The sequence below is a fragment of the Crassostrea angulata genome, chromosome 3, assembly GCF_025612915.1.
Source record: "Crassostrea angulata isolate pt1a10 chromosome 3, ASM2561291v2, whole genome shotgun sequence".
Classification (NCBI taxonomy): Eukaryota; Metazoa; Mollusca; class Bivalvia; order Ostreida; family Ostreidae; genus Magallana; species Magallana angulata.
The window spans coordinates 19479923-19496766 of record NC_069113.1 but is presented as its reverse complement, the minus strand read 5'-3'; the positions used below and the strand labels follow the sequence as shown (position 1 = coordinate 19496766).

The 16844-nt window shown below is 31.9% G+C and overlaps 2 protein-coding genes across 2 annotated transcripts; one reads left to right on the top strand and one right to left on the bottom strand.

Annotated features, from left to right (window-relative positions):
* The first annotated feature begins 73 nt into the window (after positions 1 to 73).
* LOC128177514 (tetratricopeptide repeat protein 13-like) lies at positions 74 to 11385 on the top strand. Its single transcript, XM_052844238.1, has 24 exons — positions 74 to 356; positions 793 to 890; positions 2072 to 2147; positions 2300 to 2370; positions 3138 to 3203; positions 3348 to 3440; positions 3572 to 3688; positions 3789 to 3902; positions 4316 to 4398; positions 4580 to 4721; positions 4879 to 4983; positions 5395 to 5461; positions 5577 to 5733; positions 6176 to 6347; positions 6498 to 6534; positions 6691 to 6835; positions 7010 to 7093; positions 7432 to 7513; positions 8310 to 8413; positions 8729 to 8861; positions 9642 to 9721; positions 9921 to 9999; positions 10253 to 10332; positions 10568 to 11385. Exons 1-24 carry the CDS (start codon positions 104 to 106, stop codon positions 10683 to 10685), a joined length of 2556 nt encoding a protein of 851 aa, XP_052700198.1. The 5' UTR covers positions 74 to 103; the 3' UTR covers positions 10686 to 11385.
* Positions 11386 to 12398: 1013 nt separating this feature from the next.
* On the bottom strand, positions 12399 to 16502 carry LOC128177523 (probable methyltransferase-like protein 24). Its single transcript, XM_052844248.1, has 6 exons — positions 16066 to 16502; positions 15282 to 15391; positions 15029 to 15157; positions 14784 to 14858; positions 14489 to 14630; positions 12399 to 14048 (listed from the first exon to the last, which is right to left on the bottom strand). Exons 1-6 carry the CDS (start codon positions 16333 to 16335, stop codon positions 13686 to 13688), a joined length of 1089 nt encoding a protein of 362 aa, XP_052700208.1. The 5' UTR covers positions 16336 to 16502; the 3' UTR covers positions 12399 to 13685.
* Between the last annotated feature and the right edge of the window lie 342 nt (positions 16503 to 16844).

The following is a 16844-nucleotide window of genomic DNA, read 5'->3' as shown; positions in this document are numbered from 1 at the left end:
ATGCACCTAACCTAGCTGAGTGTAAGTTGGTTTGAAAAAAGGCGCGCGTTCAAAGTCTACTGGAGCTCTTCTCTGTAGAAGGGACTTAAACACAAACGATGACATGGAAGGCAAACAACTACTCGTGTTTACATGCCTTGTTTCATGTTTATTTGCAATTAATGTATACGATTTAGAAAACATTCATGTCGAGAACGAAGATGGAACTACCCAGATATTTGAAGTTAAACGCTTGGAGCCCATGAGTGGGGAGGCATGTGCCATTTGTTCACAGAACACGGCGAACTCGTCCCCTCGGCTTGCTCCCATTCGCTCTAACGTTTTCATTGCAGTTGGAGAAGTGGCAACAGAATGTGGTAAGATTAAGCATTACTTTTTAAGCATATTTAAAGTATTTCAAATCCAATGTTTTTTATTCACATTTTCCGATTAGAGATCTGATAATCCTATAGAATGCAATCATTTTATCTATGCAGTGCTGTGATCAAGTTTTATATATCTACATGTAGCGTTTATAGATCCCTGATAATGCAAGGGATTAAAAGTGTGATGGGTTGATTTATTGAAGATATTGTATTACATGTGAACTGTAGTCATTGATAATGCTTGTCGTTCAGATGTTTGTATGATGCATAATTTCCAAGAACAGATATTCATTCTGTTTATCACTTATGAAGTGGCCACTTAGTACATCACAAAAACCCACTCAAAACATCATCCGCTTGAAGCCACAATAATCAGATAATGGCTTCATGTGAAAAATGGAATATGATGATACAATTTTTATTGCAGAGGAGAACTCGGCAAAACTTCCAGTTGGTCTCTGCTCAAATGCGAAGGACCAGGGTCACTGCACCAGGGACGGTGTCTCTTGTGAGCACTCCCCAGAGGTATGTGTGTGAAGAAAGTTACATCTGTTTGTTTCCTTACTGCAGAGACATAAATAACAGAGATTGGCAACTCTGTCGTTAGCGTGTTTAATTGTTGAAAAATGTTTCAGAACCAACCTTACTTATACATTATTATTACTAATACATATTAATAAATTGATATATTGATCTTAAACCAAAAGTATACTGTTTTTATGAAAAATGTGCATAGGTTTTAGACATTTTTGAAACAAAAAATTGAAAAATAAGATTAATATATCGAAAATATATTGGCCAGCTATAAAACATCTACAAAATCTTGAATGACAGGTAGCCAACTGCCTCCTAAAACTCGTCTTTTAATATTGTTTATAAGACATTAACTCATGAAAATGTAATATATTGAATGTTTTGGTAATAGGTTTTAGCTGTTTATATTTTGATATAATTGTTTTAGTTTGCATTGGCACTTTTTCACTGGCTAAAAGGTCCTCAGCAAGATCCTGTAGTAAAAATTATAGTAAAAACCTTTGGTTTAATATGACTATTAGAAAGATATACTAGCTGATCTAAACTGGGAATACTTTACAATAGGGACTGCAAGATTTCGATCAGTTGCCGATCTCTGTTATTTATATCTCTGCTTACTGTAACTAACTTTATGTTACATGACAGTTGTTCCACTGCTGGTGCTGCAACCTTAATTTGTATATTTTTAAATTTATCTATTCAAGGTTCAAAACCTTTTCCTTTTTAAATAATTGCAAAATGCCCCTTTATTTAGTGTCTGTGTGTGTGGGAGGGTTGGGTTGGGGGTTGGGGGGGTCAAAATATTGAAATATATATAGTATAGTATAATAATGCATTTATTATAATGGTACATGTATTTGTATACAAATACATGTACCAGTTTAATAAACGCAATATACTATTAGTCTGTACTTTGAAATCAGATCTGTAAGTTTATCTGACACCTGGTAATGTTGAGTTGCTGTTCATATAGAAAATACAAAGAAGTACTAGTACAATTACAATGATTAGTAAGATGTTTATATTTCGCATTAGAACATGTATATATGCATATACTTGTACATGTATTTCACCAGTCTGTCTACAGGTTTTTGATGTATTTTTGTATACAACATGTATGACAAATATTGTGTTATACGTTTTATAATTACTGGCATGCTTTTTTACTACAGGATCTTGCTGAGGACCTTTTAGCCAGTGAAAAAGTGCCAATGCAAACTAAAAATAATGATATCGATTCCAAGTTGGGTGAGATTTCCAGATGTGTATTTTTGTGATATACTGCAAACATTTATATTCTATGCATCGGATTGTCTTTAAAATATTGTAAAAGATATAATTATATTTGATGAAATTCATTATTGATATACATGTACTATATCGGTATTTTCCAATTTCAGCTCTTGGATTTGTGTCTATAAATGTAGGAAATCTTGATGACGCTATGCAAATATTCAACAATATCCTTGTGGTATGAGACTTTGTATATTGTGAAGTATATTTGTATCATACATTGCTACATTTGGTATATACTGTAAACCAACTTTTATTCGTGAAAACTTTATTTAGCGATTTGCCAGAGATAAACTGGTTCGCGACGACTATTTTTGGCGACCACACTTGTTTTGATATAACACCCATACGACAAAGACTAATTCATGGCGATATATATTTGCGATGAAGAGGCCCTCGCGAATCTTGCAAATATTTCTTGCATGTGAATAAAAGTTGGTTAACAGTATTTGTACTAGAAAAAGTTTTGTTTATTTGGTTTTAAATCTACAGAGTAATGAAAAAGATAACTATTATCTATAGTATCCCATTATCAACTACATGTATATAATATACACAGTATAAGCATAAAATATATTTGCTAAGAATGATAAAATAATATTTCTCTGAAATATATGAGAGAAAAAAAATATATATATTTTACGGCACTTGGCAGTATACCTGGTACATAATAGGTTTTATCAAACACTCCTATGTCCACTCATGTAAAAAAAAAAAATTGCTTTGATTTAAGAAAAAAAAAGCTTATTAACATTTAAATTTCACATTTTAAGTATACATGTACCTTGTGGTTCAAAAACTGAATTTGATTCTTGTAGTTTTTAATTTCAGAGTGACATGTACATTATCACTCAGAGAATTTATGAACCTTTTAAAATATTTAAAAAGTTCAGAAAAAAGGATTACTTGTTTTTTGTATAAATCAAACACTTTTATTGATTTCAGTATCACCCTGACTCGGTTGGTGCTTATTATGGGAGAGGCATTGTCTATCAAAGAATGGGTATTCAGGTAATACTTAAGATTTCTATGAAATTCTTTCATTTAATCATTACTAAACAAATTCCAATATACTTTGCAAGTAAATGCATGATTATGCCTATATAAACTGAAACACTTAAATGTGACTTAAAATATTTTTGTTTTATAAACAAGGAAATTGCGAATGCAGCAAAGAGTGTTCGTGAATTCACTGAGGCCATAATGAAAGATGAAAACCACCATGAGATTTATGAAAGGAGAGCAGAGGTCTGTCTTTTGAATTATTCAGATATTCACTGAGTGGAAAGTAAAGCTGATTTTTTGTTATAGATAAGGCAGAAAGTATCGTTAAATCTCATTTGATAATTTAGCATGTACTATTATTGAATTTCTTTCAGTCATACATAGCTCTCCAACATTTCAATGATGCCCTGAAAGATCTTAATATTGCTGCAAAATCCAGTTCATCCAAACGCCTGTTTTTTATTCGAGGAATAGTGCACCTTTTATTGGAAGTAAGAACTATTTATATGGTGCTTATGGGAATTGAAACTTGCATATACACTGTATTGTTTTATGCTGAAGAGTTGATTAACATTGTTATGATTTTGACAGAACTTCGTGGAGGCAGAGGAAGATTTCAGGAGGAATCTGGACACAGACAATTCCTTGTATGTGGGATCTTACTTTCACTTGGGATTGGCTCTGTATTATCAGGGGAAAGTCAGGGTAAGCCAAGCAGTCTAAACTATAAAAAATAAAAATGCATTATTCAAATATTATTATTAAGTTCACTCATGTGGATTCATCAACTTGTAAAAGAGAAGAAGAAAGAATTTAGAATGTATTACTGTAGATTCCTTATTTTACGCGAGCACTTAATTCCGCGATTCATAGGTTTTCCATCAAATCGCGAGAACATTAAATCGCGAAATTAAAATTTTATCATAGTTTCATGTAGTTTACATATGTTTGAAAATTAAAAGCGAGATTTTAAAATTCACGAGACGGGCTTCTCGCGATTTTAAGCAGATATTAATTCCTCGCGTTTAATTAGGAATTTACAGTACTTGTTCATGTACTGGTATTTCTAATGGGTCATGACTAAATGTATTTCATTTGGATATTTTTTGTTTTTACAGAATGCAATTGAAGTCTTTAAAGATGTTTTGAAATTAAAACCTGACCACGTAGAAGCCTCAACAAGTTTAGGTCAAGCTTTCAGGTATATATAATTTTTTAAGATCGTTACTTACCTGTATTTAATTTCCTACGGACAATGGATGCACGATTCTTACAGATCTGTACACATATATAGAATCAGTGAATCTTTAATATTACCATTGTAGTGATGTGAAGTTCATGGTTTACAAATGATGTTTACATGTAAATGTTCTAATTGACAGAGAAATAGGAAATTTAAAACCTGCATGGAAGAGATTTAACCAGTCAGTTCACATGAACCCTAATCATGCCCAGACGTGGCAGCTGTGGGGCAGTATGTTGTACACTCAGGGCGAGCATCGGGGGGCCAGGCTCCACTTTGACGTATGTACATGTATATTGAACCAGAGATTAATTTATATGGTCAGACTCAACTTTGATGTATATATTTTGACCTCTTTATGAAGAAATTGATCTATATGTACAAATTGGATATCAATTTAAATGATGCCTGTAGACAAATTTGCGATTCTTTTGGTAGAAATGCCTGGATATTAATCCGTCCAACATCAATTGCCAGTATATGAAATCATTGACCTATATCACCATGGGAAAATACTACCAAGGACTCAAATCATCCATGAAAGTAAGTAAAGCTATTTTAACGAGACCTTGGACTTTTGGTATGGTGTAACTTCTTTCAGCAATATATGTTGAAGCGACATGGTCTCAAGTACAAAATACACAGATAACACAAGAGTGGACAAATCTTGTCTTTTCAATGAGCCATGACTAAATGGCCGACAATGAAATACACAGACAAATGTCACATTGCTGTTTGACACAACTACCCAAAGTCCAAGGTCTTGGTAAAATGGCTCTATTTTGTCTAGTCAGTGATCGAAACAAATCTTCCTGGATTTGCGATGTGCTTGTAAAAAGAGTTTATCAATTGTTTTAACATTCTAGTGATACAGTATATCATTTTATTGATTTGTAATAAATTATGGGTACAGTGATATGAAGTTGAAATAACCAGACTGTGCTTTATTTGAAGGTCATGATAAATAATACTCCAGCCATTAAAGCAAGTCCTGAGTTCATCAAAGCTCATTATCTTAGAGGTTTGTAACTCTGACTCCATTTTCTCCCATCATTTATGAATATTATCCATTGTGAAACTTAGCTTTTATTTTACAAGATCAAAGAGTAAATATTGTTTTAATTCTTTTACTACAGAATATGCAAGATTCCTTCATTCAAAACTTGACACCCCTTTGGTCGATTTAGACATAGATAGTTTTCATCCGGAGTTTAAAGATAGATGGACAAAGCAGTTACCTTTTCATTTTAAAAAAACTTATAAAGAGCAGCCTGGACTCCAACCAGAAATCAAGTAAGTATGGCACTTGTTAAGTGCATGAACCACTGGTATTTCAATGAAGAAAAGGGTAAATTCCCACTTGTTAAATACCGGTAATTCCCCAAATTTAATGGTACCATGTAAGTTCTAATAAGAAATTAACACCCAGGACCTAGTTTCTGCTTAGACCTGTCTGATTTGAGGAAAAGGTGATGCACATAAAAAGCTATTTTTTTTATGCATGCCTTAATAATTTGATGCACATTGATGACTGCTTTCTGAATGTGTATTGATTTTAAAAAGTTGTCAAAGTGAATTAATAATTGTTGGAATGCATTGATGGCATGTACATGTTTAAATGTCTGCTGTATGTAAAATTGTTATTTTATGGGTTAGTTAAGGACAAAAATTATTTGTAATTATGATTTTATAAAAAGCTTTTCAGCGATGTGTCTTATCATAAAAAACTTTTCAGCGATGTGTCTTATGTCTCCATCATGGATTATGGCCGAGAGCTACAAGGCCTCATCTGTAAAGCGCACAGAGTTGGTTTTTCCATGCAGGTTGCGGCAGATGGATATTTGCCCAGCAGGAGACATAATTTTGCCATGGGATTAGCCTCAATGCACATTGCTCAACTTTTAGATGTAAGTGTTCTGACTAGAGGAAAATCAATTACTTTCTGTACCATCCACACCATTCAGTGTTTTATGAAAGTTTTTTGCAAAAAGAATTTGGTGGAAAATATGTGCTTGTGAACTGTTGTGTCTATATTCTAAACCCCTTTTTTCTTTCAGAAAAGATGGAGAGAAATTAGATTAAATAAACAAATAGGTATGAAATTGATGTTGCATTAAGGCAAAAAATAATAAATTTCTATACTTTATAGATATGCTGCTACTTTGATGTTGATATTCTTTGATTTCATACATACAAACATGTAGGTAAACAAAAGATTGCTGTTATTCTTTGTGTATATTGTAATTTCAGATAGATCCTTAGATTGGAGAGAAGTTTTTAACATAGCTATCCAGTATAGGAGATTAGTTGATCCAGAGCAGCCAATTTTCTGGGTAGATAAGATGCCGGATTATAGTACAGAGGAGGGCTACCACACTGAAATCAACTTTATTAAGTAAGGAATAAATGTAGATGAGTTCCTTATGACTTAGTAACTTAAATATTTTTTGTAATACCCTTGCCTTTATCTTTCTGTTGTCATAGACAACTAGATGGTATTTAGTGGTTTTTGAATATCAATCATGTATATAAAAGATATATCTGATAACATTAAGTATTGGTGTTGCAGGGGAGATGTGCAAAATATAAAAGTAATGCAGTATTATGACCTGGTGTTCAAGCTTGCAAAAACGATGCTGGAGCATTATGCAGGGTAAGCTTATTTGTATTTTCATGTGAAATATTTGTACACAGAATCAATAAAATTGCTAATATCTGCAAGAAAATTCATGTGCATATACAATATATAATATTTTCCGTAAACTTTCTCCATGTCCATTTAAATAATGGTAAATCATATGAATTTTCCTTTACTTAGTACATGCTTTTTAACTTTAACTGCTAGCTTGATTTTAAAATATTGTGTACCAGTAAATAAATATTTTTACTATTTACAAACTTGAGTTCTGGTGGAATGGTAATTTAATGAATATATTTAGAATAGATTAAATGCATCAAAAGCCTTAAAGTAACAATTTTTTCATTTTTTAGAGAGGAAGCAGTATTTTATCATGATCTGCGACAAGATGTTGAGAGGGCAAAGACCTGTGATGATTTACTCATGATAGCCAGAGTAAGTATAACTCATGATAGCTAGAGTAAGTATAACTCATGATAGCCAGAGTAAGTATAACTCATAATAGCCAGAGTAAGTATAACTCATGATAACCAGAGTAAGTATAACTCATGATAACCAGAGTAAGTATAACTCATGATAACCAGAGTAAGTATAACTCATGATAGCCAGAGTAAGTATAACTCATGATAGCCAGAGTAAGTATAACTCATTTTAGCCAGAGTAAGTATAACTCATGATAGCCAGAGTAAGTATAACTCATGATAGCCAGAGTAAGTATAACTCATGATAGCCAGAGTAAGTATAACTCATGATAACCAGAGTAAGTATAGCTCATGATAACCAGAGTAAGTATAACTCATGATAGCCAGAGTAAGTATAACTCATGATAACCAGAGTAAGTATAACTCATGATAGCCAGAGTAAGTATAACTCATGATAACCAGAGTAAGTATAACTCATGATAACCAGAGTTAGTATAACTCATGATAGCCAGAGTATGTACATGTATTACCCATGATAGCAAGAGTAAGTTTAAATTATGATAGCCAGAGAAAGTATTACTCATTTTAGCCAGAGTAAGTATAAATCATGAAAGCCAGAGTAATTTTTATTCATGATAGCCTGAGTAAGTATTACTCATGACAGTTAGAGCAAGAATTAGACTGAAAAAAGGAAGAAAAAAATCTTGAACTCTCATTTTAAACTAGTTGTTTTATGAACAGTCACATTTTATAAATGAAAGAATTAAAACATTGAAATAAGTTTTTTTTTTCTCTTCTTTCAAATGTAGAAGCGTAACATAAATGAGAATGGTTTCATGGTTTCCACCCAAGTGCCGAGCTCCAGGAGTGATGAGAGGCTGGACGGCTCAATGGTGGTCTTGTCTCGAGATAAGTAGGTCATCAGATATCTTAACATGTATATGTACAAATATATTAAAGCACAGGAATAAATATTGTACATTTGTCGGACACATTTTTTTTTGCACACTTTCTCTCTGATTCTTATATGTTTCTATTGCAATGTGTATTTCAGACCACATCAGCAGTTCAAGTTTATCTCATAGTAATGGTGAAATCATGTTAAAACCTAAACCCTAGAGTCAAACATACATATACATGTATCTATCGGCAAAAACACCCCCTATTATTTAACTTAGTGTTTTTTGAAAGGTGGTTGACACTTATTTTCCGTTCTTCGCAATTGTAGCAGTAACAAGATGACATTTGCCATCAGCATTGTTAACAATAAGGCCCGTACCCAGCTGTATCATGCTGAGATAGACGCAGTGTTCAATCAGATTCAAGAGGAGATCAAAAGGATAGGGATAGGCAAGGCACTGGTAGGTGGATCAAACAACTTGGAAGCAGTATAAATGATGCATCCATGAATTTTTTTTAATAGTATTTGTAAAATAACACTAGTCATGATAGTGTGAAAGTAACCTGTGCATTTACTTTATTAAAGCAATATAAGCTGCAATTTTCATGCTGAAATTTTTTTTAAGAAAAATGTTATTTTTAACTAAAATGACAAAAATATCATGGTTTTTAAAGTTCTGTTAGCCATATATTTATTGGAAAAGCCGCAAAGAAGCCTTAAAAGAAGCAAAATTGAATTATTGTCGTCCTGTACAAAAATTGATCTGCTATATATTCCTTAGAAGAGAAATCTTTCTTCTGACGAAAATTAATGATTCTTTCAAACCATTTTTATCTTAAGAGTTTAATTTACATGCAGACTTATCATGCTAGCAGGTTTTTGCAGTAAAATAAAATTCTAATAAATACAGCTCATTTTGCTTTAAATCTTTGCTATCATTATTATTGATAAAAAAATTTAACAAATTTAAGTTTGAATATAAGCAATCTGATTAAAATCAGATCCTCGATGCTCCCGTTTTTATGATGCGTAGCGACATATAATAAAAAACGGGAGCATCGAGGATCTGATTTTAATCAGATTGGAAAATGAGTTGATATACATGTACATGTAAAAAATTTACCTGATTCAGACTGAGTTTTTCCTTACAGAATGGTGAATGATAAAAAAAGAAATTTTTAGAGAAATTCCATACAATTTGTAAGGAAGGAGATTTACAATTGTTGTTGTTTACTTACAGAATACAGACTCTGTGATGGATAAAATATTAACAATGATGTACTACATTTATAATCTCATGCCCCTGACAAAAGGAAATAGGTAATGTGTGAACTTCTTAAAAAAGTAATTTTAAAGAATTTTTTTTAGAAATTTGATACATATTTTACTGTTTTAATGTACCGGTAACATTTTTCTTTTTTAAAGAGAAATTCAGACAGTATAAAGACTGTAAGAATACTGTATCCTTGGACATGAAAACGTTTCTCTATTGTTGATGTGTGTTATAATATGCTTTCAGTGCTGTAATATATTCAGTTGCTGTGGGGATCATCATGTCCGTCAATAAATTTGTTTTTGGAAAGATTCCATCAGGGAAGGTTCGTTATAAAATTTGCGCTTCATTACTATTATAAGTTCGTATCAATGTGCTCTTTGTTGGTTGATTTATTGTCAGACAAACATTTTGCCCATTCAAGAAACATAAATGAGATTTACAAGCAACTTTTCTGCATGGACATTTTTGTTTACGGATGAGGTGTTGCACATTGGGAAAATGAATTTAAAAAAAGTACTTCGATTAAATTGTCTCTGAGACATGAAATTAGCTTAAATCTTAAAAATCTTTTTCAGCTTTTAGAAATGGAAGCCATATTGTCTGGCGCTCCTGATGCTTTCATACTGGTTACTAAAAACTGGATGAATGTGAGAGGGTAAGCAACCTCACAAATATGAAGCTTGATTTATAAACACAACCTCTACAGAACTTGATCATGTAGATACTTTTTTTAATGAATTTTTCAAAACATAAAAGCTTAATTAAAGAGAACTTAGACACAAGTTTAATGTTGATCAGAGAATTTAACCAAGTTTTACAAAAAAAATTTCAGTGGTATACATGTATATTGAATAGAAATTTTTTAAAAGACTTTTATTTTATTTCTACAGGGCGGATGTTCCAATCACCATTCACCCCAAAATATGGGATGTGTTACCCACAGTCCGCCATGTTGTTGAAGTATTGAATGTCAATACAGATCTTTGCGTTATGCCAGCAAATCCATGATCTCCGAAACCTTCACATCGAAGTCCTGTTCTACAAACTCTCTATGCAAATGCAATTCTTTTTTATCAGTATTTTGTAGTGTTATTTTCTTTTCCTTGAGAGTAGAAAGATATATGCACAAATTAACAATGATATTGTGGGCAGTATTCTTAGTTCACCTGTTTTAGAGATAATTTTATTCACAACTTTTAGGAGATACCTACTACTAAAGTATGGTAATATGTTAGTATTTTCATTGTTCTTTAAACAAAATTTCTTTCCTTTCATTTTTTAAATTTTTTTTATTTAATGTGAGGTACCAAGTTGTTTCTTCACAAAGCTAATTTCCGACTGAACTTTTACAACCTGATGTAGGACATTGTTTTTTTTTTTTTTAATTTTACTGATGTTAAAACTTTATGTTAACAATTTTCAAGGCCTGAAAATATAGTTTTGATTATCTTTTAGAATACATGTACATGTATTTACAAATATGTTATGAAATGTTTTATAGCACAGAGCAAATTACATGCAGATTTGTCTGATCATACTACTCGAGTTGTATTGGTTGTTATAAGTGTTGAGGACTAACCATTTAAGACTGTGATTTGGGAGGGGGTGTTTTGTTAATCTATGCAGTTTGTTATACATATCCAGTTTATATGTAACTAATTCTTACTTTTGTATGTTTGATGATATAAAATGCACAAGCAGTGATTAATATTGTTACTGGTTATTTTTTTAATTTAGATTTTAAGGATTGAAACGTATCAAGGTGGGTTTTTTTCATTAAACCTTCTATACTTTCAATTTAACTGACTCAGCGAACTTAAATCGACAATGTGTCATGTATCTACGTTATAGGTTTAGGAGACTTCAAATTAAAATTATGTTTTCAGTTTCATTGATTTCACCTACATGTGAATGTATCAGTGTTGAAATTTGATTTTTCTGGAACAAACAAAATGAGAAAAGGTGGTAGGGTCAAGGTCATAGGAAATGTCATGGTCAGAAAAATATGACACTCTTAAATTACCCTTAGTAATAAGTTTGATAAAATTACCTTTAACTGATTTTTTTGAAACAGGTAAAGATGTAGTGTAGAAAGATAGATGGAGGAAAGATGGAAGGCAAGGATAACGAACAATACATGCCCTGCCTGGCCGTATACTTGATAGCACAGTAACTGCTTCCCCAAAACATAGTATTGCACTGTTGATAATTAAACCACAGGCCTCTGAATTTTTATCAATAAGCTGTTAAATGTTTGAGATTGTGTATACTTATCTCTCTTTCCATTCATCTAATGGCTTATTGATAGAAATTCAGAAGCTTGTGATTAAACTGTGTGAACAAGTGTGAAATCATTTAATTTCGTGGGGGCCAATTTTCGTTGATTGTGGATTTTTCGCTTATTTGTGGGGATGTAATTTCGTTGATGTGTCAGTTTTCAGTTTTAGTAGGTAATCTAAATCTTTAATAATTAGTTTTCATTGAGGATGAAAATTCGTGGGCAATGGTTACCCACGAATACCACGAAAATTGAGCCACCATGAATTCTAATGATTCCACAGTACTTTATCACTACTGAATGAGCAGCTTTTGTAGTCTTGTTCTCATAAAAAAAATATATGTGTTCATGATAGTAAGGGTTTCAATAAAACAAGGAAAAGATTATTCCAGTTAGAACAAGTTTATATTGCTCAAAACTTTGATGTAATGATGCAGCACAGATAAATTTCCATATATTTATTTCAGAAATTGGAATGCACCTTTAAAAACAAAATAACAAAAAATATATTGTTCACATAATACACATGTTTAAATGGAATATATAAAAGGTATATTACATGTATGATTCAAAAACTGAATACTCACTATTTACATTTGTATTGTTATATATTGTACATACAAAGTTGAGAGAAAAAATCTTGTGAACACATAAACAACACAGCAACAATTTCATAAAAAATCTTGGTACAAAATATCACCACCATTTCATTATAAATCTTGGTACAAAATGTCACAACCTCTTCATAACAAACCATCATAATTACAGTGGGGTTTTTTTTCTAGTAAGAGAACATAGGTCACACAATGTAATTTAAAATAAATGATACCACGGCCAAACAGTTACTCTGGTATGATAGACACTCCTATGAAGAAAAGAACAAATTATTGTTTTTAATAAAGCAAAAGAAACTATAAAGATGAAGGCATGTTGTTTAAAAAACCTTTCTTCATGTTGGCCAAAGATCAAGCATTGGTTTGGGCTTGTAATAAAAAAAAATTCAAAATATTTATGCAGCAGTGTCCAAAATATTTTCTAACTGATCAACACACACAATGAGTTAAAGGGTACTGATATTTTTAATTGGAATTTAAGTTATTAAACTCAATATAATCTCATCATAACCTGACAGTCAGTTTGCCTGGTAGAATTAGATGCTCAGGAGAAGGTGACTCAGGTCTTCATACTGTGGTTTCATCAATATTCATTGAACATCGTATTACAGCAATTTTCAGGATTTCGTTATTGAGCTGATCCACAAAATAAAATGCCTATTGAAGTGAAATATCTAATAACACACTGTATTGATAGAATAAATGGTCACAAATATATGTATCCTTGAAACTCTGATTTTCACTAAATTCACAAAAATTGATGCCTACAAATATTCATGAAACCAAATTTCATAATACGGATAGCAATTGGTCACATTGAGTAACTTAGGTGATCTGAAATTTGGTCTAAAAATAATGCTGTTTTCACAGTAGATAAATACATGTCCAGTACACTAAATATTTAACTATAAAATGAAATGAGTAATATTCTAAATCTTGAGTATTATGCCTTTATCCTGGTCAGGGGTTGCATGGTGATGACCATGAGCTAAAACATATGAAGTGATTGAAGTCATCCTTTGTCTTTGATAAAGATAACAGAATACCAAAAATAGCACGTGGAGCTCTCAAAACAAAACAAAAAAATTTGGATTTCATCATTTCAAGGCAATTATATTAATTTTCCACTATGGTATAGTTTGAGGTTACAAAGTTCATATTGACATAGTGCAGTTCATAGCAGCTGAAATAGGTTTTGACGGCATATGTCACATGGTATTCACAAAATGGATTTCTTCGGTGGTTGAATTTACGAAAGTTTTTCTTTTCCAGTCCCTTCAACAATTTCACCATTTTTAAGTAATCATCCACTGTGGCATGTTTCGGATTGTTTTTGTTCTTGAACTTGGCTAGAAACTCGGGAGTGTGCATTTCAAATCCAATCTGTTTCACATTGTCCAGAGAATTATCAGATAAAATGTTGGCAAGAATCTTCCATTCGGTATATTCCACATCAAACTTCAGATAGTCAATGATGGACTGTTTGGAAAAGCAAACAAAAAAGTGTGAAAAAATATGTTATCAAAACTGTTTTGAAATGTTATTTGAATTTAACCAAACTGTGAAACCAAATCTTGGAGGCTGATAAACCTATAACATAGTTTTTACATCAGGTTAAACCTGTATGTAAAATACATGTATACATAAGAAGGGCCTTATAAAAGATTTACAGTATGCATAATATAAAAAAAAAAATTGGATGACACAAATAAAAGTACAGTTAACACAAATCATGAAAGAGTTAATCTTTAAGTACACATTCTAGTAGCAGTGTCCACATAATTTTTATATGGCCCTCATACATGAATATTTATACAATCCCTATTTCTTCATTTTTCTCATATTTTTCTCTGAAATGAAATTTTTTTTAGCACACCAAGAATACTATCCAATAATTACAGTTTATCAGCAATTCTCACCTTTGTGTGACCTTCATCTTTCAAATGCTGACTCAGTGTTTTCATTTTCCATCCTTTGCTGTTGATTCCATTTCTCCCACCTAATCCAATTTTTTGGAATGTGATTAGATTGCTTCGATTATGATTTTTCAGATCTTTTAAGCTGGAAAAAAGGGTGTAGCAATTAAAGAAATCTAAATCTGGGGGATCTTCTTACATTGTAAATGTTGAATGAATTAATTCTCTTCTTAATCTTTCAAAATTTACCCTTTATTTGTCTGATAATGTATATATTTACAAAGATCAATCTACTAACCTTGGATCAAAAGCCAGATCCCTACAGCCATAGATTTTGGAAACTGCGTCATCAAAGTTCCAGTCATTTCCAATACTGCAATGAAAGATTAAAAACCCCTATGATAAGTAAAATGTAGTGTGTTATTAAAATCATACTTCTTACAGATTATCCTATATGTTGTTGGTTCAATTGTTCAAGGAAGGCCATCTTAAGGTACCATTTGTTTCTAAGATATTTCAAACAAAGAAATGCTGAAGACTTACCCAAAGGAATATACAAGACATGGCTTTTTCAGACCAAATGGGGGTGAAAAACAGACATTATATCCCCCATCATGCTGAAAACCTAGTCGTTTATCTTGTTTGCAGATAACATCTTTCTGTTCCAGAAACCTGGGTTATAAATAAAAAATTACAATTCCATTACTCCAAGGCATTGGTATATATATCTAGTGCATTTCTCAACATTATATTTTGGAATAAAACTTAACATCATCAACATCAGGCATGAGCTTACTTGTAAAAGTTCTCCTCAATTTTTGGTAGTGGTAAGGATGGTGAAAAAGAAAGCTCTTCATTTTTTTTGACAACAATTTGTGGAACAAACTTTGTTGGTTTTGGTGTGGGCTAAAAAATTATTTGTAAGATGAAACCAAATGTCATTTATATGTATTCATGACAACTCCATACATACTATAGGTACATTGAATCAACAACTATTATGCAATTCATTGACAAACTGAAGTTAATGATACATGTAAGACAACAGAATTTCAATTTCCTATTTATCTTTTAAACTTCTTGTTTTTGTAAATCTGCAGTTCACTCTCATGAATTTTTTTCTCTGACAATGATAGTGATGGTGTGGGGGTGAAATCGTTGTTTTTGTGTTAACTATCCCAGTGTTTAAGGACAGGTTTTTTTTTATCTTATGCAAATATATGTATTTGTACAATCTCTATATATTTTTTTAATTCAAAAAATCTGTCCTAAAAAATGTTTGCTTTTTTACACCGAATATGGAACTGTAGCTCCCAGGTCGTCCGTCTTATCTTTTTAAGACCGAGAGCTACAGACCTGCAGCTAGCAAGCATGTTAAAAATAAAGTCCTTTAATGCAAAAAGATAAAATGTTTAATTAAAGAAAATTTCAATCGAATTCAGTTGTTTTTAAGTAGTAGGTAATGAGAGTTTTGATGCAGAAAAAAAACCTGTGTACAGTGCATTCAAGGATCAAGATGCGAGAGAATAAAGTCAACATAACACTCTATATCATAGCCGATTTTGCTAATTATCGTTTACCATCCAATCATGACGAGGTCGTATAAAAATTCCTATATTTTCCTTCGTGTAATTCCATTTCGGTACATGTTTTCTGGCGTGATTGATTCGAGCTCTCTCGTCGTAATCTCCGTCTCCATACTCGTCGTACTCAAAGACATTTCCGTGATGATTGTAACTACGCCATGGAATCAAGCGGAAGATATATATAACAATTATCAAGAAAGCAACACATGAAAACAGTCCAATTTTCTTCTTGGACTGCATACTAACATTCCAGAACCCACTCATTTCTTCATATCACCGAAACGTTGCATTTCACGTCTATGTTCTCATGCCATGATTTACATTAATGGGTTCTGTGCATGTTTCGGTTTCATGTCTTTAGTCAGAATGAGCCAAATTTTCCATTAATCTTCTGCAGAATTTCTGTTTTCCTCATTAAAATTGTAACCGGAATGAAATATAAACACACTAATTTAAAAATGGTCACAAAAGAAATATTTAATCCGGTATATTATTTGATGAGGATGGATGCTAAATACTTAAATTAAAGATTGCAAATTGAATATTGGTCTTTTGTGATGTTTGTTATAGACTTTTTTCTCCAATTTGAAGGGATGTCTTAATTAAATCGTGAGTTAAATGTAATTTAAATTTGAAGAACCATCTATTAAATATATACTGCAGTTGACATGCATACATGTTTGTACGTTAGGCCTACAAAGTTGAATCTTCTGAACAACACATAATATGTATCCAGTAAATCCAAAATCTAGATTTTCTTTCATATGTTTGAA

Bases quoted from the DNA above. Each gene is read 5' to 3' on its own strand.
- LOC128177514 (XM_052844238.1), top strand. From the start codon at position 104: ATGGAAGGCAAACAACTACTCGTGTTTACATGCCTTGTTTCATGTTTA. The intron at 3,204-3,347 runs GTAATACTTAAG...TTTATAAACAAG, and splicing joins ATCAAAGAATGGGTATTCAG to GAAATTGCGAATGCAGCAAA. The intron at 3,903-4,315 runs GTAAGCCAAGCA...TTGTTTTTACAG, and splicing joins ATTATCAGGGGAAAGTCAGG to AATGCAATTGAAGTCTTTAA.
- LOC128177523 (XM_052844248.1), bottom strand. From the start codon at position 16,335: ATGAGTGGGTTCTGGAATGTTAGTATGCAGTCCAAGAAGAAAATTGGA. The intron at 15,392-16,065 runs GTAAACGATAAT...ATAATTTTTTAG, and splicing joins GACCTCGTCATGATTGGATG to CCCACACCAAAACCAACAAA. The intron at 14,049-14,488 runs GTGAGAATTGCT...TTTTCCAAACAG, and splicing joins AAGATGAAGGTCACACAAAG to TCCATCATTGACTATCTGAA.